The 21,481-nt window shown below is 36.7% G+C and overlaps 2 protein-coding genes across 4 annotated transcripts; both read left to right on the forward strand.

Moving 5' to 3' along the window:
* The first annotated feature begins 1,764 nt into the window (after positions 1–1,764).
* Positions 1,765–5,913, forward strand: LOC132901831 (uncharacterized protein K02A2.6-like). Of its 3 annotated transcripts, none has more exons than XM_060944614.1 (2): positions 1,765–2,703; positions 3,392–5,913. In XM_060944614.1, the coding sequence occupies exons 1-2, from the start codon at positions 1,864–1,866 to the stop codon at positions 3,413–3,415; spliced, it is 864 nt and encodes a 287-aa protein (XP_060800597.1). In that variant the 5' UTR covers positions 1,765–1,863; the 3' UTR covers positions 3,416–5,913. The 3 variants fall into 3 exon arrangements, with proteins under 3 accessions (XP_060800597.1, XP_060800595.1, XP_060800596.1); XM_060944612.1 differs by having other exon boundaries at positions 1,782–5,712; positions 5,759–5,913; XM_060944613.1 differs by having other exon boundaries at positions 1,783–2,703.
* A 3,423-nt stretch (positions 5,914–9,336) lies between these two features.
* Positions 9,337–10,029, forward strand: LOC132901863 (uncharacterized). The gene has a single exon (XM_060944773.1). It carries the CDS (start codon positions 9,337–9,339, stop codon positions 10,027–10,029), a length of 693 nt encoding a protein of 230 aa, XP_060800756.1.
* The last annotated feature ends 11,452 nt before the right edge of the window (positions 10,030–21,481 follow it).

Here is a 21,481-nt window from a genome sequence, read left to right on the forward strand (position 1 = left end):
AATTTACATACATACATATAATCAGCAAAAAGTAGGTCAAAAGTACCCGAAACCGCCGAGCTTGTATGAAGAGAGTTATGAATGTGGACGAAGCGAAAGAAGTATGCAGAGATCGTGGCAAGTGGAAAGAGGTAGTCTCTGCCTACCCCTCCGGGAAAGAGGCGTGATTTTATGTATGTATGTATGTATGTACATATAATCACGTCTGTTTCCCTTGCGGGGTAGACAGAGCCAACAGTCTTGAAAAGACTGATAGGTCACATTGAGCTAATTAGCTTAATGATAGAATTGTGATTCAAATAGTGACAGGTTTATAAGTTTATAAGCCTATCCCTAGTGGCCTTTAAAAAAATCCATGGGAACGAGATGGAGTGGTCCTATTCTTTTTTTATTGTTGCCGGGAACCACACGGCAATTAAATGAAATGTAAGAAACTAATAGCTTTGACATAAACTTAACTTTTTACTTGTCATATACACATTATTTTAGGTTTAGAAAAAATAAAATTATAAATACACCACAGTCTATTTAATTCCGTCGTTGACTGTACCACACCCAGTGTCCACAAAATTCCTGATCATGTATCATTTTACTCACTGCCAATACTCGTAAACCAATATCGTGCCGGGTTCAATCCCAGGGGCATTCTGCATAATATATAATAATTATTTTCCAATAAATACACGCGTATCGAACATCTCCAAGGAGTTTTTAGGCTGACCCGCTTCTGTAACTTGTAATTTTCGAGGATACTTGAAAGAAAAAGTAAGCTCGCTTTATTCTGTAAAAGTAAGCTTTTTTTTAGTTATTTGCATGGATAAAGCTAATTTATATAATTTTTACTATATATACAGTCTTTTCAAGACTGTCGGCTCTGTCAACCTTACAACGAATATAGACGTGACCGTGACGTGTATATATATGTGCATGTACATATGTGCACAATCAAGTGTGTAGCGAGCGCGTACGTAGTTAGGTAGTTATCGCGGCCGCGTTGCTAGGCAACCGAGCCCGGCTGAGCGGTACCTCGTATCCCGCGCGTCTCTCCGGACGACTAAGCGTCTCCTCCGTGACTCGCGCGCCAGTAGAGCCGAGATCGCGTTCGCTGCGCACACGTTTATGTATTCCATCATACGTCCCTTACACTGGCGCCAACTTGCGGCAAAATTTTTTTTTTTCAAAAATACGAACCCCTTGCTCTTTAAACTTAAAAGCTAGCCAAAAAGTTAACAATGCCTCCTAAATATAACACTCGTCGTAACCGTAACTGTGAAAGTGAAGAAGATGCTGCCACAGCCAGCGACGGCGGCGGATCCGGGAACGAGACGATGACCTTCGCCGGCCCGCAGCTTTCCGCGCCTGCTCCTTCCGCGGCTGTTGGGGCCCACAGCACGGAACAAGTGATGTCAACAATGATGGAAATGATTTTGCAAACGCAGCGAATGCAGGAGGAAACAAATAAAACGATAATCGAAACGCTTCGATCTTTCCCACGTGCTGATCCCACCGGCGATTTCAGGACGTCGACTCCCTCGACGACTTCGGTTCAGAGAAGCTCAGCAGCCCCTGCTGTGTCATATTAGTGTCAATGTCATTGTCAAGAGAGATAGACTAACAGTGTAACGGCCATACAAGACAATAAATCAGTTGGGCATTGCGTCATCATGCAAGCGAAGCTAGAATGTGTTTTATTTATAATTAATATCCTAAACAATCATAAATTCCCATATGAAACATGGTGTCAGGTGAAAACAATTTAAAAAAGATCCTTAGTGTTGAAAACAAAAAGAAAATAAGATTAGTAACACAATATCTATATGTACTTCAGTTTGAGGTTTGCTAAGCGGTGCTTAGAAATAAAAGATGGTGGAAGACAACAAAATGGAAAAAATAATGGTAGGATCCATAAAGCCGCCTGTGGGATATTCAATAATTGATGGAGACTCATGGAAAAAGTATAAGCAGATATTCAACCTATATTTAGTAGCAACAGGCTTGGAAAAACAAGAGGATGAAAGGAAAATTGCAGTTTTCCTATCATGCGCGGGAGACGAGATGCTGGATGTATACAATGGATTAGGAGTGATAAAGAGTTGGAAGGCATTAGAGGAAAATCTGGACAATCACTTTGGTACCAAAAATAACACAGTGGCCAATAGTTACAAATTTTTCAATTTAAGGCAAGAGGAAGAGGAAAAAGTAGATCGTTTTGTTACAAGGCTTAGGAATGCAGCTAAGATCTGTGATTTTAAAGAAGAAAAGAGATTGATAAGAGATATGTTAACAATAGGAGTAAAAGACGTTAGTCTCAAGGAAAGATTATTATGGGAAGCAGATTTAACATTAGAAAAGGCGATAAATTTATGTCAAGCAGCAGAAAATAGCAAAAAACAAATAAAGGAGATGGAGAATAATGCGAAGGAAATAAGTTTCATGAAGGAAAGTTCAGCTAAAAAGGATCGGCAGAAGATGTTTCATTGTAATAGATGTGGAAGACAACATGAATATAGAAATTGTCCTGCGTATGGAAAGAAGTGTGCTTTGTGTTCAACATTCAATCATTTTGCGGTAATGTGTCGATACAAAAATAAAAAAGAAGAAAAACCACCAGGCACAACAAAACAGTTACATAAAAAAGTACAAGGAGTGAAGGAGTCAAATAATAGTGAGGACAGTAGTAGTGAGGAATTCGGACCATATTCAGTAAGTAGTTTAAGTAAGTTACAATGGCATGAGGTTATAAGTGTAGAAGGCTATAATATAAAATTTAAGTTGGACTCTGGAGCAGATTGTAATGTTATGCCGCTTAGGTTATTTAATAAAATTACAAAGGGAGAATATATGTTAGGAAAGCCAACGGTTCTGGTAGTTTATAATGGTCAAGAGGTAAAAACATCAGGAAGTGTTGAACTAAATTGTATTGTTAAAGGACAAAAAGGTTGTATTCGGTTTTGTTTGGTAGATATGCAGGTTCAGCCAGTGTTAGGGTTGCCAGATTGTGTAAAATTTAATTTAATTAATAAAGTAGACAATATAGTTGTACAGGATAAAAGCACATTTTTAGCAATTAATGAGGATGTGTTTTCAGGATTAGGCAACATAGGAACATATACAATAAAGTTGAGAGAAAATGTTCAACCAGTAGTTAAGCCAATTAGAAGGGTACCTCAGGTGATAAAAGATAGGTTGAAAGAAACTTTATGTAATTATGAAAGTAGAGGTATTATTGAAAAGGTAGAGGGACCTACCACTTGGTGTAATAATTTAGTTATAGTGGAGAAACCAGATAAGTCTCTTCGGTTATGTTTAGATCCAAAGGAATTAAATAAAGCTATTTTAAGAGAAAATTATCAAATCCCTTCGCCTGAAGAAATTTATAACTCACTTGCAGGAAAAGGTGTCTTCACAGTATTAGATCTCAAGGATGGATTTTTTCAAGTAGCCTTGGACGATGAGGAAAAGCTGTGTACATTTGGTACACCCTTTGGCAGATACAGGTTCAAAAGAATGCCATTTGGCATATCCTCTGCTCCCGAGGTAATGCAAAGGTTAAATACTGTTATTTTTAGTGATATACAAGGAGTACATGTGTACTACGATGACATAATCGTAGCTGGAGATAGTTTGTCAGAACATGATCAAATTTTAAGTAAGGTAATAGATAGAGCGAGAAAGTTTAATGTTAAGTTTAATAAGAATAAAGTTCAATATAGGGCGGAGTTTGTTAAGTATGTAGGGTTATTGCTATCAAAATCAGGGATAAAACCAGATCCTGAGCATGTGAAGGCCATTGTTGATTTAGAAAAACCAAAAAATATTAAGGAATTACAAAAGTTCTTAGGAATGTGTAATTATTTAAGTAAGTTTATATCAAATTATTCAAAAACAACAGAGCCGCTTAGAGATTTGTTAAAGAAAGATGTGTTGTGGGACTGGGGTAGTTTGCAAGAAAAAGCGTTTCAAGAGGTAAAATGTAAAATTTCCAGTGCACCTACTTTAGCAATATTAGAAAAAGATGGTACATTAACATTGCAATGTGATAGTTCTAAAAGTGGTATGGGTGCTTGTTTGTTACAGAAGGGTAAACCTGTTTCTTTTTACTCTAGGTGCTATACAGAATGTCAACAAAGATGGGCACCCATAGAAAAGGAGCTATTTGCAATTTGTTTAGCTATGGAAAAATATCATCAATTTGTTTATGGACGTAGAATAGTTGTAGAAACAGACCACAAACCTTTAGTTGCCATAATGAATAAAGATATTAATCAAATCTCAGCTAGGTTACAAAGAATGGTATTAAGACTGTTAAAATATGATTTTGAAATAAAGTATATTCCGGGATCTAGAATGTTTGTAGCTGATTATCTATCTAGACATTATAATACCACTAACGGGCGGATAGAAAATACATTAAAAGAATTAGTTCATTGTGTGAGTTCAGAAACTGTATACGGTTTAGAGGGTGAATTACAAATTTCAAAAAGGAAACTAATAGAATTACAACAAGAATCAATGAAGGATGGTAACTTGCAACATATTATGACTTGGTTTAATACAGAGTGGCCCAAAAATGCTAAAAATATATATGGTACAGAATTAAAAAAGTTGTTTAAATTAAGAAATGAGTTAATGGTAAAAGATAATATTGTATATTTTGAGAATAGAGTGTTAGTGCCTAGATCATTAAGAAAGGAATTATTAAGTATTGTGCACTCAGGTCATGCAGGAGTTGTGAAATGTAAAAAGAGGGCAAGGAAAGTTTTATTTTGGCCAGGAATGTCGAGAGACATAGAGAATTATGTATTATCATGTAAACCATGTGAAAAATATAGAGTATCTAACTGTAAACAACCTCTGATGTCTCATGAGATTCCGGATTTGCCATTTAGTAAAGTAGGTATGGATGTAGGTCACTATGCAGGTAAAGATTTCTTAGTTGTGGTAGACTATTTTTCCAAATGGATTGAAATGGTATGGTTAGAAAACAAAACAGCTTCAATTATAATACAAAAGTTAATGAAAATTTTCAGTACTCATGGATTTCCAAGATATATAGTCAGTGACAACATGCCATTTGGTAGTTTTGAGTTTAAGCAATTTGCATTAAAAAATGACATTGAGTTAATTATGTCTAGTCCTCATTATCCTCAGTCTAATGGTTTATCAGAAAAAGCAGTTGGAATTGTAAAAAGTTTGTTAAAAAAATGTGAAGAGAGTGGTACCAGTTTTGATCTGGCAATGTTGCATTATAGAACCAGTCCAGTGGCAAATTTAGATTATTCTCCTTCAGAGTTGTTAATGAACAGGTTGTTAAGAACAAACTTACCATGCTCAAAAGAACTTTTGAAATCTAAATTGTGTGTAGATGTTAAAGAAAAATTGTTAAAAAATAATGAAAAATCTAGGACCATTTATAATAAAACTTCTAAATTGAAAGGGTCTTTTAAAAAAGGGGAAGATGTGATTATACAGAATGTACCTTATAACAAGTATTGGTCTTCAGGTAAAGTGATGGAAGAAGGAAATGGTCCTAGATCGTTCACAGTTATGAATGATAAGGGAAATTTAGTCAGGAGAAATGAGAAACACATAAGAAAAAGTAAAAACAAATTTATTAAAAAAGAGGAATGTTTGTGGGGTAGTATACCAGGTGAGGCTACAAGGGTGGAGACTCCGGTGGTGTTAGATGACCCAGGGGTATCTCAAAGAAGTGTAGAGTTGGGTACAGCCGGCAGTAATGATGTAGTCACTAGGGCAGGTAGAGTTGTTAGAAAACCAGTTTATTTGGAAGATTTTGATTTAAAATAATATAGTAAAATAGATAATAAATATTAGTATATAATAATTTAAAAATAAATAAAATAAATAACATAAGGGGGGGATGTGTCATATTAGTGTCAATGTCATTGTCAAGAGAGACTAACTAGACTAACAGTGTAACGGCCATACAAGACAATAAATCAGTTGGGCATTGCGTCATCATGCAAGCGAAGCTAGAATGTGTTTTATTTATAATTAATATCCTAAACAATCATAAATTCCCATATGAAACACCTGCCGTGGTCGCCACCCCGCCGGGAAACTTCACTAAGTGTACTGCGCGGTTCAACGGGAAGTCACGCGACGCCGAGAAGCTGGAAGCTTTTTTGGATGCCGTGGAAGTTTACAAAGAATGCGCGGATGTGAGCGACCAGCACGCGCTGCGAGGCTTGAGTATGCTGTTGGAGGACGACGCGGCTCTCTTCTGGCGCAGCGTCAAGGACAACGTCACGACATGGGCAGAGGCCGTCGCGCGGCTGCGAGCTATGTACGGCACTCAGTTGCCGCCGTACAAAATCTTCCGCGAAGTTTTTCGTACTGAACAATCTGAAAGTGAACGTGCCGACGGATTTATATCACGATTACGTGCCCTCATAGTGAAGCTGCCGTACAAAGTGCCGGATGCAATGCAGATAGACATGGTGTACGGGTTATTACATAGGCGGATACGAAAAAGACTGTCACGCGATACTATTACTTCGATGGACATTTTTCTAGAAAAAGTGCGAGCCACGGAGGACGCGATCGCGGAGACCAATAAATTGTCCCTTATATCTCCGTCTTCTACGGTAAAAAATGTAAACAAACCCGCGAATGATAAAAACCTAACTACGAGTTCGTCCCCTACTACCGGTTCAGTAGTCACGAATAACTCGAATCTGCAATCGAAACGCACCCGGGTGCGATGCGCTTATTGTAAAGTGTACGGGCATACGGTCGAAAATTGCCGAAATCTGCAAGGTAAAGGCGAGAACATCGGTAAGTCAGATTTGCATAATTCTAGTACCTTAAGGTGTTATGGATGTGGCCAACAGGGAGTTATAAAATCGAGATGCAAGACATGTTCGAGTTCGCATACAAACGCAGCTGGTTCTCAATCAGCTGATTTCAATACATTGTCTTGTAAACTATCTTCTAACAACATGTCATGCAACTCGAATTATCGCACATGTCATCGTGATTCAAATGAGGATATCATTTTTCTAAATAATCACGACATCGAAAATATTTTTTCCGATAATTTTGATATACAGTGTGTTTTTGATGAGCGTTCGGATATACAGGGTGTCGTAAGTGAAAATGTCACAAGTGTTCAGGAAGATAAAATTGGGTGTTCTGAATACCGTACAAACAATTATTTTCGCGATATACAGGATGCTTCCAACGAAAATTCGAATTTTAAAAACTGTATTACAAATGATATTATAAATCTACAGGAACATTTTTTCGAATACTCGGAGCAAAATTACTGTAATTATACGCGCGATTCGTTTAGTGTACACAGTGGTAATATAAAAAAATCTGACACTTGCGACAAATTTACTAATATCGATGCTACTTCACTTCCTACCGTATCTATTGATGTTTCGGGCCGCGAAGGGGTGGCCATCATTGATACCGGCGCAACTCACTCCATAGCTAGCACCAAGCTGTACTCCATATTAGTAGAACAAGGTGTCCAATTTTTAGACACAGAGCGGACAATAAGATTAGCCGATGGTACGCATAGTCAAAAGAGATTACTTACCGCCGACGTGAATGTCACTATTGGAGGTCGTAAGATAATCGTTGAAGATATGCTTGTTTTGCCAGGGGCTTCAACCAAAACGTTATTAGGTCGTAAATTCGTTAAAAAAGCCAATATTATTTTGGATATTCCACATGATGTGTGGTATTTTCGGGATAAGCCTAAACAAACTTTTGATTTTGTTAAATCCTATTTCCTCAACGGTCGCGCTTCAGTTGCTGAAGTCAATAATTTGAACGGAGCGTTTTTACTTGCCGACGAGGGAAACCAGCTAACTTCAGAAGAAAGAATTAGGCTGAGCGATTTCATCAAAAGTAAGGCAGACCAATTTAAATCTGAGGGTCCTGCCACGGACTTTGCTACGCACCGCATCAAGGTGAATGAGTCCCAGGAACCCATTGCTTCTCCTCCTTACCGTATGTCAGAAATACGTAAGAAAGCACTCAGGGAGGAATTAGATAAGTTGTTACGTGCAGATATAATTGAAGAATGTGAATCAGCATGGGCATCAAATGTTGTATTAGTTCCAAAGAAGGACGGAAGTTTCAGGTTTTGTGTAGACTATCGCAAATTAAACGCTGTCACAGAGCCTGACCGGTATCCATTACCGAGGATCGAAGATGTACTTCACGCCGCCAAATCGACGAAGTACATGAGTACACTCGACCTCAGGTCCGGATTTTTTCAGGTTAACCTTCATCCAGATGACCGTGACAAGTCCGCGTTTACGACGCCTCTAGGAACCTTTCGTTTCAAGCGTATGCCGATGGGTCTTCGAAATTCCGGTGCCACATTCCAACGTTTGATGGACCGATTCAAGTCAAACTTACCTGGCGTTAAACTTATTGCATATTTGGACGATTTGCTGGTTTTGTCAGAGGGTTCCTTGGAAAAGCACTTAGCTGACCTGCAGATAGTCTTTGAAAGGCTCAAAATGTTCAACCTTCTTGTCAACCGCGAAAAAAGTCGTTTTGCGAGAGACTCTGTAAAATTTCTGGGTCATGTTATCGTTCCAGGAGGAATACATGTTGATCCTGACAAAACTGCAGCTATAACCAATATGAGTCCAATGTGATGTATGCCTGGCAACAGTGGATGTCCCAGCTCGAAAAGCTAGTGATATAAGGGAGAACCAGATGAAAGATCCGGAAATTCGCAAAATACTGGAAGACATGGAATGTGAGGACCCATTTAAAGGAAGATCCTGGACGGACAGAGGATACATCACATCAGACGGTATCCTATACCGCTATGGCCCAGAAGGCGATGAAGGCGACGAAGCATGCCTTGTTGTGCCGAGCCACGAGCGACCCAAAGTGTTGGCTGATTTTCATGATGCGCCCACAGCAGGTCACTTTGGAATGGAACGCACGTTAGCTCGTTTACGAACCCGCTTTTACTGGCCGAACATGCGGAAATATGTAGCTGATTACATTAAAAAATGTATATCATGTCAGAGGTATAAGGCTGACAATAGAAAACCCACCGGCCTTCTACAAACACCTGCAATGTCTAGACGCTTCGAGGTATTGTCAGTTGACCTGTTTGGCCCCTTACCCGTTACCGCTCAACGTAACCGATGGATACTGATCGTTGAAGACATTTGTTCGCGATGGGTAGAGCTATTTCCTCTAGAAAACGCAACTAGTCTCGAATGCGCCAAAATTCTTATGAACGAGATTTTTTTAAGGTTCGGTGTGCCTCGACGTCTAATTAGTGACAATGGCGTCCAATTTATTAGTGAAATTATGCAACAAACTTGCTACATAATGGGTATAGATCAAGTTCTAACACCACTGTACCACCCGGAGTCGAACCCGATTGAGCGTAAGAATAGGGATCTTAAACCACAACTTGCGATTCTCGTCGGTCAAGATCACGACACCAGGGACTTGCACTTAGCATCTATCAGGTTTGCTATGAACTCGGCAATTACGTCTAGCACAGGTTTTTCACCAGCTTTTCTTACCTTCGGCAGGGAGCTTCGTGCACCAGCTGATGCTGTTAACGACATGCGCGCGATATTAGAAAGCGACAATATTGTCCCTACTATCACTCCTTATCTTAAGAAAATGGCTAAAACCCTCTCAAATGCAAGAGATGTACATGAGAGAAACCAAATTGTGCAAAAGAAATACGCTGACGAACATCGCCGTGAAGCACCTGATTATCAGGTCGGAGACCTGGTGCTTTTGAAGACTCAAGGTCTTAATGATACTGACAAGGGTCAGACATCAAAGTTTATACCAAGAAGGGATGGTCCATATAAGATTAGGAAAATAGTGAGTGCTACTACATACGAGTTGGAAGGTATCAATGATGGCAAACTCGTAGGTAAATACCACGCATCACTTCTCACTCCATTTGTTGGCACCATCCAATCTCCTATAAGGGAAAAGCGCAGACGCGGTCGACCGCGTAAAGTTCCTATCCCAAACGCGGGGTCGCCAATTTTGGGATAGAGGGGGAGGATGTAGCGAGCGCGTACGTAGTTAGGTAGTTATCGCGGCCGCGTTGCTAGGCAACCGAGCCCGGCTGAGCGATACCTCGTATCCCGCGCGTCTCTCCGGACGACTAAGCGTCTCCTCCGTGACTCGCGCGCCAGTAGAGCCGAGATCGCGTTCGCTGCGCACACGTTTATGTATTCCATCATACGTCCCTTACAAGTGTTTTTTCCATCTTTCTACCTTGTTATACCCGAACGAACCCGCGGACAAAAAGCATGTATTTAATAAATATTGGATGTCAGGTGGAGGATTCAGACTCCACATAGCATGGAGCCGCCGTGATCGATAGCAAGTCGGCCAAACCCAGACATTTTAAATCCTGACTGAAAATTTTCAACTGAAAACTAACTTGTTTTTTTGAAAAAGTAAAAACCTTTTTTATTAAGTAACCTAACTACCTATATCGGGTTAAAGAAATCTTTATTCTCATAAGAAAAATATTCACTTACATGAGAACTTAGAATCTAGGCTTAGAATATACAAATGTAGGTATGTCGTTGCGTGCAAGATGCAGTATAAGTACATTTAAAGGTAAATTGACAAACAAGTTTAGTTTATAATTAATAAAAAAAAAAACATGTAGGGTAGTAAGGTAATCATTACAACCGGACTACTCACCAAACACTGGTACTAAGCAGCGATGTTTTATGATCGCAATAATACAAAGATAAGCACGACTAGATGTGACTAGCGTGCTGTGTTATAAAGTTGTTACGATATGAGTAAATTTTTTTAAATTTGGTATATAATAATAAATATATGTGTATTTAAATATATATATATACACACGTTTTGTTTTATAGTATATAAAATATTATAGTAATAAGGTATCTGAAAAATGAAGTAACCAATTATTGTGGCGAATTTAGTTAGTATTAAGTATGTAAGTTTTAAGAAGTCTTTTAAATGTTTTTGTACTTTTGAAATTTTTTATACTATTCGGTAATTTGTTATATAGCTGGACACTGTCATATGTTACATTATTTTTACCATATTTTGTTCGTGGAAGACGCAAAATTAACTTATTGGAATTTCTTAGTCGTCTTAGATAGGGATGTTCGTAATTAGTTTTATAAGTAATACCACTCAATATCTCTTTCATTAAGATTTTCTTAATTAGGATGCATGAGTAATATTTATATGTTTTGTTTATGTCCATTATTTTGGTTTCTTTGTATATTTTTATTGTCAGCGTTAGGTAATCGCAATGAAATAGTGTTTTATATGTTGAAACTGTTTAAATTTTACCTAATTTGTTCAGTAATTTAAATGAAAAGAAAGATACGTTTAAACACGTTTTTATTTCGTACGGGGTTCCTGGCACTTATGTAAAAAAGTATTGAACTACTCCATCTCTTCCCAATGGATGACATATAAGGCGACTAAGAGACAGGCTTATAAACTTGGAACTCTCCTTTAAGGCGATGGGCTAGCGACTCGTCACTATTTAAATGAAATGAAACCATAAAGCTGAACGGGGTCTAACAATCTTTAAAGTCTACTGACTCTGTCTACCTTGCAAGAGATAAAGACGTGATTATATGAATGAATTATCGAACCATGACCCACTTTAAACAATAAAAAGGTACACATACATATGTATATTATCCGTAAGTTAAAATAATATTGTATGCGCATACAATATTATTTTAACTTACGGATAATACATATATGTGTACATTTTATATTGGTTAAAGTGGGTCATGGTTCGATAATGTGGACACGTTAAATTTTGTAATTATTGGTGGACAACATTACCGTTTATTGATAGTTGTTATGAGAAAATTAAACATTTTTGAAACATTATTAACATGAGTGTAAGCTGTGACGTAATTGACAAAGTAAAACACTTAGACGACTAAGGGAAAGGCTAATAAACCATCGCCTTAAACAGGAATCTCAAGTTTAGAAACCTAGGTATCCCTTAGTCGCCTTTAACGACATCCATGGGAATTAAATGGGGTGTCGTGTATTGACGTCCACCAATGTTGTGAAACCAAAAGATATGACAATTATTAAGTGATATGAAGTGTGCCATAATAATGAATAAAAATTTTCAATTTGAATTTGTGTGATCCTATTCTTTTTTCTATTGGTGCCGGGAACCACACGGCGCAGTTACGAAACACAACGGGCGATTTCGTGAATCTATTCCGGCCTTATTCCAGAAAGGTCGGTGGGAGCTATTCAATAACCACTTAAGAGTGGGCACGGATTGTACCGGCGTTGATAAGAGAGGGGACACGGGGCATGTCCCAACTTGGGTATTTGAATAGGAATGTATTTTATATCTATTGAATTTCCACGTACTTTCTACTACTTCGTTAAAGTCAAGTTTTTCCATTTAAATTTTTACTTCGTGTTAATGGTATTTCAGTCAATATATATATATTTCTTTCAATTAATGGATTTATTTTTAAAAATTGCACTTTACTTTTATTTTTTTAGATTTTAAAAATTTGTTCGAAATGCCTTAAAAATTGCATCCAAAAGGGAATGACCTCAAAAAACTGGACGCGCCATACCACTTTCATCCCCATTCATTCCCTTTTTTGTGTTTTGTCAATTTCCTCGGCCAACACAGGCATTCTATCAAACAAAGAGACTGAGTACCTACTACTACGAGATTTTTTACATTTCACACTATGAAAAATCTGTACTTTTTAAACCTCGATGTTCAAAAGATCGCTTCGTAATTCGTGGGCATTTGTCTTGAAAAAAACAAGAAAAACATTTTTTTTTTTTTTACAAAACTTCTATACTTTTCTATATATACCAACTTACTGTAATTCTTTGTAAGAATTAAACGTGTGACGAAATGACAATCCATTTCGTTCGTCTCGCAATCTGAACGTTCACCCATTGGACACTACAGTAATTTTTCTTTGGCACGAAAGGAGCTTAACTCAATGCAATCCTGTCCGTCAGCTCATTCTTATAATAAGAAACATTTCAATTTATGCAATAACCGTTTTTATCCGCACCAATGAAGTGGCGACAAAATGGATTCCGTTTTAGTTCAATGCATTTTCTCTGTTCGCTACAATTGTCGGTTTATTCCGTTTTGCGTTCGGTTTGTTACTTTGTTTAAATGTTCATTGTTGGAGAAAAATGTTTGTTTGTCCGTTATTATTGCTCCGATGCGAATTGCTTCGCAAATAGAGGTTTCTGAGAATAGATATTTGTGGTGAAGTCGCGGTTGAGTGCTGTAAAGCGATTCGATGTATTTGATATTTTAGAGTTTTTGTTGACAATTTAATGAAAATATAATAGGGGGCCGTTTTACACTTAGTATTTCTACAGAATGTTGATAAATTCATAGCAGCATATGCAGTCTTTTGAGGAACATTTTCGGGTTTTTGATGAACAAAACACCAATTTCCTTTTAACAAATTATCATTTTATAAATAAATATTTTTTTCTTGTACCTATTATCTATATCTAAAAATACACAAATGGGAAGAAAAAAACTTCTACCCATTAATGTGATTAAAACTAATATGAACACCAAATACCATTATTTTGTAGTGATTATTACAGGGTATAGGATACACAGGTATTAGATAGACATTATGTTTTATTTAGGTACTTAAATAAATATATTTATTGCCGAAATTAAAAAATTTTTAAGCAAACTCTCGAAAGGTACTATTTTCCGCAGTAATAGTTTATATTCTGCATAATATGTCTGATGCATCAATATAAACATCTATTATTATTTTAATTAATCGAAACTGAACCAAATAATTAATTGTATTACAGATAAAATATCTGAAATAAAATTAATAACGTGCGCGAACTAATAGTGATGAACTTAGAAACGAGTTACAACTGCTTTTATCTTTTATTGGCGGCCACACGGCCTGCCGACCATATTGGCAGCGAAAACTTTCGATATTAAGGGTCGAGCAGACTAGCGGTTACAACGACGATCATTTCATTTCTCAACTTCGGCCGGAATCCACACCATCATAGTATTGGGTACATAATTTTAATCACGTCTTAATCTCTTATGAACGACAATCTTGATTTGGATCTTAATATTAAATGATAATACTTAATGACATTACTTATTTCTTGAATGAATTATCTGTATCCTAGGGAAATACAGTTACAAAAATCTGCTCAATACATTTCATCACGCGGACGGCGCCATATGCTTTTTTTTAATTAAAAAATAGCAATAAACTTGCTAAATCACAGCAAAAAGAAATATGGAACCTGTTTATAGTTAGTTTTTACTTTATATAAAAAAAAAGTTACAGATCATAAAAAGATTCACGTAGCCAATTATTTAACGCGCGTTTAAAACGCCCGAGTAACGCCCGTCTGCAACCCAACTTCACATGTCCAACTGTCTGAACTCGAACGCGCTCTTCATTAATAATTCCACTATACCGCTCCAGTCGAATCACGGTCGGGGTTTAAGTGGCTTGTGTGTTGATCCAGATATGTGTAGGCTTACGTAACAAGCGCAAGTTTGAGCAAACCAAATTAAAGGCCGCGTCTGACTCCGATAATTTAGTTTGGTTATTATATACTACTTTAGAGTGTAGAGATTTTCTTCCGCGTGGAATAGTTATTATGGGCATCATTGAAGCTTTCAAGGATGAATAATTTTCCCCGTTTTTTTTTCACATTTTCCATTATTTATTTGCTCCTTATAGTTACAGTGTGGTGTTATATAGTATAGCCGAAAGCTTTCCTCCATAAATAGTCTATTCGACGCAGAAAGAATTTTTCAATTCGAACCAGTAGTTCCTAAGATTAGTGCGTTCAAACAAATAAACTCTTCAGCTTTGTAATATTAGTATAGATTATTTGATAATGAAATATTGACATAATAGTCATAAACAGACAGATTCAATTCAATTCTTAAGTTTATTAGCCTATCCCTTAGTCGCCGTTTACGACATACAAAGGAAAAAGATGGAATGGTCCTATTCGTTTTTCTTTTAGGTCTACGGCACGACAAGGCACATATTTTTTTCGTTTTTACAAAATATATTTTGCATTTTGCAAATTTTCTCTACTTCTCGAATCTTAATACACTGTTTTATTCCTAACAGCGGGCAAACTTAACTAAACTAAACTAACTAAATAACTTTCATAGATTCAGCGAATGCAAGACTAGCATAATGTACTGTTTCAATAGTCGAGCCCCGTTTTCTGTTCACATCAACGGCACCCAAGGGTCCGTCAACGATTTCCATACAAGAGTTTTCACATAATATTAAAAAATATAACGTGTTTTAAATGAAACTCCCCCTTTTATGGACGCGAAACTTTTTAATATTTCCATTCCGTGGGAAATAGTGCCGAGGGAATGACGTACAAATGTTCCAGGGTAGAATCTGAACATAAATGGGTAATTATTTTTTTTTTTTGCATTGTTATATTATTTAATTGTTTTTTTACAGATTTATGTGTTATAAGGGGTCATTAAAATTTAATGCAAGAATTTATCCTGCTTTAGGAGAGGTTCTTAATTTTTCACTTTCAAAGGAGTCACCAAATGAAAAGCAGCTATTAAAATCAATGTAATTAAAAACAGTATTCTTCACAAGTGTTTCTTTGTAATTATATTTGTACCCGCTTATTTCTGAAATTATTGAATATACATACATTCATATATAGTCACGTCTATATCCCTTCCAGGTAGACAGAGCCAATAGTCTTGAAAAATCTGGTCGGCCACGTTCAGCTCTTTATTATTTAACCTATTAAATACCTATTGAAAAACCTTATAGATCAGCTAAACATTACGAAACAAAAAAAAAACTGCAGCGTCAAAATCCACGCGTAGATACACAATTGAAAAGGAAAATTGAACATTAATCGAAATGGAAACTTGTATCTGTGCTTGAAATCATCTTTATTTTTTTATTCCTATTTTCATGGTGGCCAGTATCGATAATACCTAATTCAAATAAATTAACCTTAAGACACCGGCTGACATCAAAATACATTTAAGTGACATCAGGAAGCGCGGTCATAAAAAGTGGCATCGAAACTTTTTTCCCACAGATGCTTCGGTATTAGGGGAGCGATATTTCTTTATGACGTCATTTAAATAAAGACCCACTAAAACCCACAATGGTTATAGGTGCTCTGAAGTTTGTCAACTGATCGGCCGGAATGTGTAAAGTTACAACGGTTTCATAAAAATATCGAATAAAAATCACCCCCAAATTTTTGACGATCGAATCGTAAATGTTCATGTTTTTAATAGTCTTCAACAAAGAGGTTAGATGTATTTAACGTTCAAAAGTGTTGAAGATAAAAGCATGTATTAAACAACAACAAGAGTACCCGAAACCGCCGAGCTTGCATGAAGAGAGTTATGAATGTGGATGAAGCGAAGGACGTATGCAGAAATCGTGGCAAGTGGAAAGAGGTAATCTCTGCCCTTCGGGGAAGAGGCGTAATTTTATGTATGTATGTATGAATCTATGTATCAAATAACGTAATGAACCTATCTTTGACATAAAATACCTACATACATACATATGGTCACGTCTATATACCTTGCGGGTAAGACAGAGCCAACAGTCTTGTTCAGACATAAGATATTGTGAAGAAATATGAAAATTATGGTAACTGGATAATTCAGTATAGAGTAGAAATCCTTACAAAGGTTGCGAAAGTCAGACCGGTTTTGACTAATCCAGGGTCGTGGTCCTCAGTGGAACCTGGGCTCTACCCTGGAGAATGATGATGACATGTGTAGTCAGAATAGGATTCAAACCCTGATACCTCCGCTTAAAAATCAGATAAACTACTCGCGTAACGACGCTCACAAAATTCAACTTGCATATTCTCATTATAAGTTTTGGTTTGAAGTTTTTATCATTTGGACAAAAAATAAATGGCTTTGTTCAACAATACTGAACAATTAAAGTTTCTCTTTGAGGGAATAAACAACTGTATGAGTAACTTTACATTAAAGCCAGTATACACGAGTCATTTTACTGTAAATGAAACTGCCTTGGTTTCGATTTTATTTATAAAGAGTTTTATGTATTCAAGTGTTTATTTTTTACTGCCACCGTGTTCCTGTGGTTTAAGGGGATTTTTTAACAGAAAAATATATTAATACCAGAAGCTTTGTGTAGACAATTTGGAAACCGCCTATCACACATGTCATAAGTACAAGCATGTACCATTACTAAACCCAAACTCAATTAATCCAAAGAAAGACTTCAGCAATAAAACTAAGGACTTTAATAGAATATGACCACTCCATCTCTTTCCCATAGATGTCGTAAAAGGCGAATAAGGGATAGCATAAACGAAACTAGGGATTCTTCTTTTAGGCGATGGTCTAGCAACCTTTCACTATTTGAATCTCAATTCTATCATTAAACCTAACAGCTGAACGTGATCATTCATTCAAGACTGCTGGCTCTGTCTAGCATGCAAGGGCAAGACGTGATTATGCGAACGAACGAAATTTAATTGTGGTTTTTACATCTCCCTGCGAAGATTCTAATTGCCCGTCAATTTTGTTCAAACTCTAAGTTTCTCAACTTTCCTCCCTTCAGTCTACATAATATTTACTTACGTAGCCGACGAACTCGTAACTAAATTGACACGGTCAATCTCAGACTAAGTTCAGTAATAAATTAGCAACTAGTTTAATTAGTGAAGACAGTTATAAATTAAGTTAGGGAGTCAAACGCAACTTCATCGGGCATTGCTGGATGATTGGAGATTTAATCATGTACGCTTGTTAAGTCAATCGATCTCGCGTACCCTGGTGTCTGATTGGGCTACCTTATAGCCTTTGACGTGCAGTAGATATAATATATATATATATTAATTTAAATCTTTGTTGCACAAAAAATATATATGTAGAAGGTGGAACTTAATGTCTAGAAATTCTTAAGAAGTCTTCCAATTTTGAAAATAAAATTATTTTATTTTGTCTACAGGAACTGTCCTTGTTAAAAAAATTTGATGAATTGTCTTTTTTTGTTATCATCCTTCTGGTATTAGAATCGGTTGCGTCCTCTCCTGGATAGGAGCCCAGTAATGACTACGTTCATGAATCATGAAAGTTAGATTTTCCTTAGTATCCTATGTCCTTGTGTGAGCACTAAATTTGGGAAAAAGTCTAAAGAGAGTCTAAAAAGGAGACAAAAAATGTTCTTTTTAACTGAGCGATAAATTAAAATTAAAGATTGACACGCACAGCCAATACGGCTGGTATACTTTATGCGAGTAGTACCGCGGGAATAAGTGTTTAATAAATATAAGATAGCAATTATTAAAAACATTATCGTTGAAAAAATCAAGACTGGCATTTTGCTCTTTGTCGTCTGGTTCGCAGGAGTTTTATCTTAATTACTCCAGAAACTTGATATCTTAGGGAATATCTTTTGGGCCGCCTCGTGCGTAAACAATTCCGTTCCCATCTGCTTCCAATACTCTGCAAATACATTGGTAAAAAAGGTAAAATAGAGCGATTCTAATAAAAGTATCCAGGGCATAGTTAAATGTATTGCATTAATTCCTTATTTCAATTTCTGCCTATCCCTTTGAGGAATAGGTATGATTGCATAAAGCTAAGAAAGTACAAAATCACTTTACTATTGTGACGTCATGCCTCTTCGGTCTCCCCGGCGCCCCTTTTCACAGCCCGGGAGCCCTATAAAAGCGCCCAGGTTTTTCACCTTTGGACTATCAGCGTTCGCTAATTAGCTCGCTATCCTCCAGCGGCTACTAGCTGGATCTCGTGTCTATAGCTAAACCCACGACCTTGTAAAACTAGTCCAAATAAAGTTTATCTTTATTCTATCATTTTTTTAATTATCTCTCATTTCTATTACCTGAGACGTTTTACTAAAACGCCACACTTTCCGTTCGTTGTATACCGATACCCTTAGAAAACTCAGCTTATTTTGTCGCGACTCAATAAGCCCTTTTTATTACGGCCAAGATTTTTATGCCAAATTGAAATTCCTGGCGAACCCTCAGGGTTTCATATACGCGCTATCCACATCCAAAATCCATTACCTGGTCGCGTAAAGTCATCTAAAAACCCGCTGAGAATGCAGCAGACATCTTCCGATATGGGCTCCCGTAGGACACCGTCATATTCCCGATATTCAATAAAGGGAACTAACACGTTTAAGGCAGACCTTTCGGGAAATCCCGGGTGCATTACTGGAAGACCCTCGACCATAGTAGTAAATAAACCAGAATGACAAATAGGGAGATATCGATTTTATTTATAGGAACTTTTTAAATTTACTACTTACCTACATATAACTGACGTTCTTTCCAGAGGAGTAGAGAGAGACTTCATCTTTTCGCTTACCGCGATCCCTACGCACCTCAGTTACTCAATCCAAATTCATCAATATTTTTTTCAAATGCAAGCTCATGATGCATCTAATAAATTACATGCTGTTAAATTATTAAGAAAAGCATTACGACCGGTTGTCTTCTAAATACCAATTTTGAGACTTGTTTTTGATAAGGATGTGTCAAAATTATCTATAGCTGTGTTTTTAGTTCACAGCTAAAAAATATATTCTTCTGCCACGCTGGAACTCCGCATTGAATGTCAAACAACCCAACTCCGAATTTAAGGTTTATCGCTATTGTGTGGGTGGTTTTGTTCAACATTGCACTCCATTGTTAAATACCTATGGTCGAATTATGTTGTACAGCCACATAACCTTCTGGCTGTTAATATTGTTTACTATGGTCCCTCGCAGTCCGCTTCGTGTTATAAACTTCAGAGGTCATCCTTGATATTTAAATCAGAATATGTCCCACGTTTTGGGTATATTTTGAATCGCAATTTCCTTGTAACTTTTACCTTACTTATTTTGATATTTAAGAAACTTTTACTCTTTTTGTAGTAGATATGTTTTCCTGGATATGTTATAGCTACTCCTACAATTTCGACGATTACGGGTACTCCTTACATCTCCCTTTTTTTAAGACATTCGGAATTTGGTCCTTGAAAGTTCGACGAGAAATAAATAAATAACATACATTTCAAAAAGTCCATCATAATTTGACAAAAGGTCATTATCTACTTTCAAACACTTGTTCCGTACTCGTGACTTAAGAAGGGTGAGTTTAGGAGTTTTGAACAACCTATCTTTATAAAGGTATGTAGACACATCATCATCCATTAATACTTTCAAAGAAAAAATTTTGATACTCGCTTTTGAATCTTTGCGAGAGTATTGACTCTGGTTACCCCGTAAGGGATTAAAACATGATTATGTCTTCTTCCTTCTTGCTTTATTCCCGGTTATATACCCTCTCTGGAGAGGAGCCCTAGGTATGCCTTTGACAATGAATCCTGTATTAGGTGAGTCAGGTTTTTACACGAAGCGACTCCCATCTGACCTCCGCAACCTTTGCATGTGAACCTAACCCGTATTGGATCCATGGTTACACATCCAATTGCCTGAACGTGCAGGTTTCCTCACGATGTTTTCCCTAACCGTAATAGCATCGCTTAGTATTCAAACTAAAAACATGATTATGTGTATGTAAATTTTAATATGAAAAAACTACTTTGGTATTTTAAAAAGTCAAAAGCAGCTTCAATTTATTTTTATGTGATATTTTTTATTGTTAAACGAACAAGCAATAGTGTACCGAGAGAGCAGCCATTCTTACTTTATTTTTTTTATTTACATACATATACATATGTTCACGTCTATATCTCTTGTGGGGTAGACAGAACCAACAGACTTGAAAAGACTGATCGGCCACGTTCAGCTATTTGGCTTAATGATGGAATTGAGATTCAAATAGTGACAGGTTGCTAGCCCATCGCCTAAAAAAACCAAGTTTGTATGCCTATCCCTTAAGTATAACTTAAGCATATTTCTTTTTTTTATTTTATTGATTTATTTTCCACGTTGGTGCCCACGGAAGACCAGCATCGTGGTATATACCACGACAAACGCTAAGGGGAGGCCATTTTGATACAGGTTAAGGTTTCTGTTTTTGATATATTATTATGTACCAAATAAACATTTTTTTCTTTATTTCTTTCTTTCTTTTGGTGCAAATGTAAAAACTTATCTTCCTATTTATAATTGCCTCATTGAAATGCGACAATATTAAACAAATAATCCTTGCGATGGCACGCCTTGAGTCGCTTGTACTTCCTCTTAAATATTTAATTGGTTTCGTTTAAGGTTCGGACTGTTTTGACTCCGTTTTGTATTAATAACGACAACGTCTGTCCTTGTCAAAGTAATTAGGGATGATAAATAAGCGCCGTTATTATTTATTTATTAAAAGCCATCCCGCATAGAGTTATGAATAATATTAGATCGTAGAAGTGTATTACAAGGAGACAAATACTCTTTTTTATTATTTAAATAATCATATACATATTATGTGCCGTGTGGTTCCCGGCACCAATACA

The sequence above is a fragment of the Amyelois transitella genome, chromosome 6, assembly GCF_032362555.1.
Source record: "Amyelois transitella isolate CPQ chromosome 6, ilAmyTran1.1, whole genome shotgun sequence".
NCBI classification, from domain to species: domain Eukaryota; kingdom Metazoa; phylum Arthropoda; class Insecta; order Lepidoptera; family Pyralidae; genus Amyelois; species Amyelois transitella.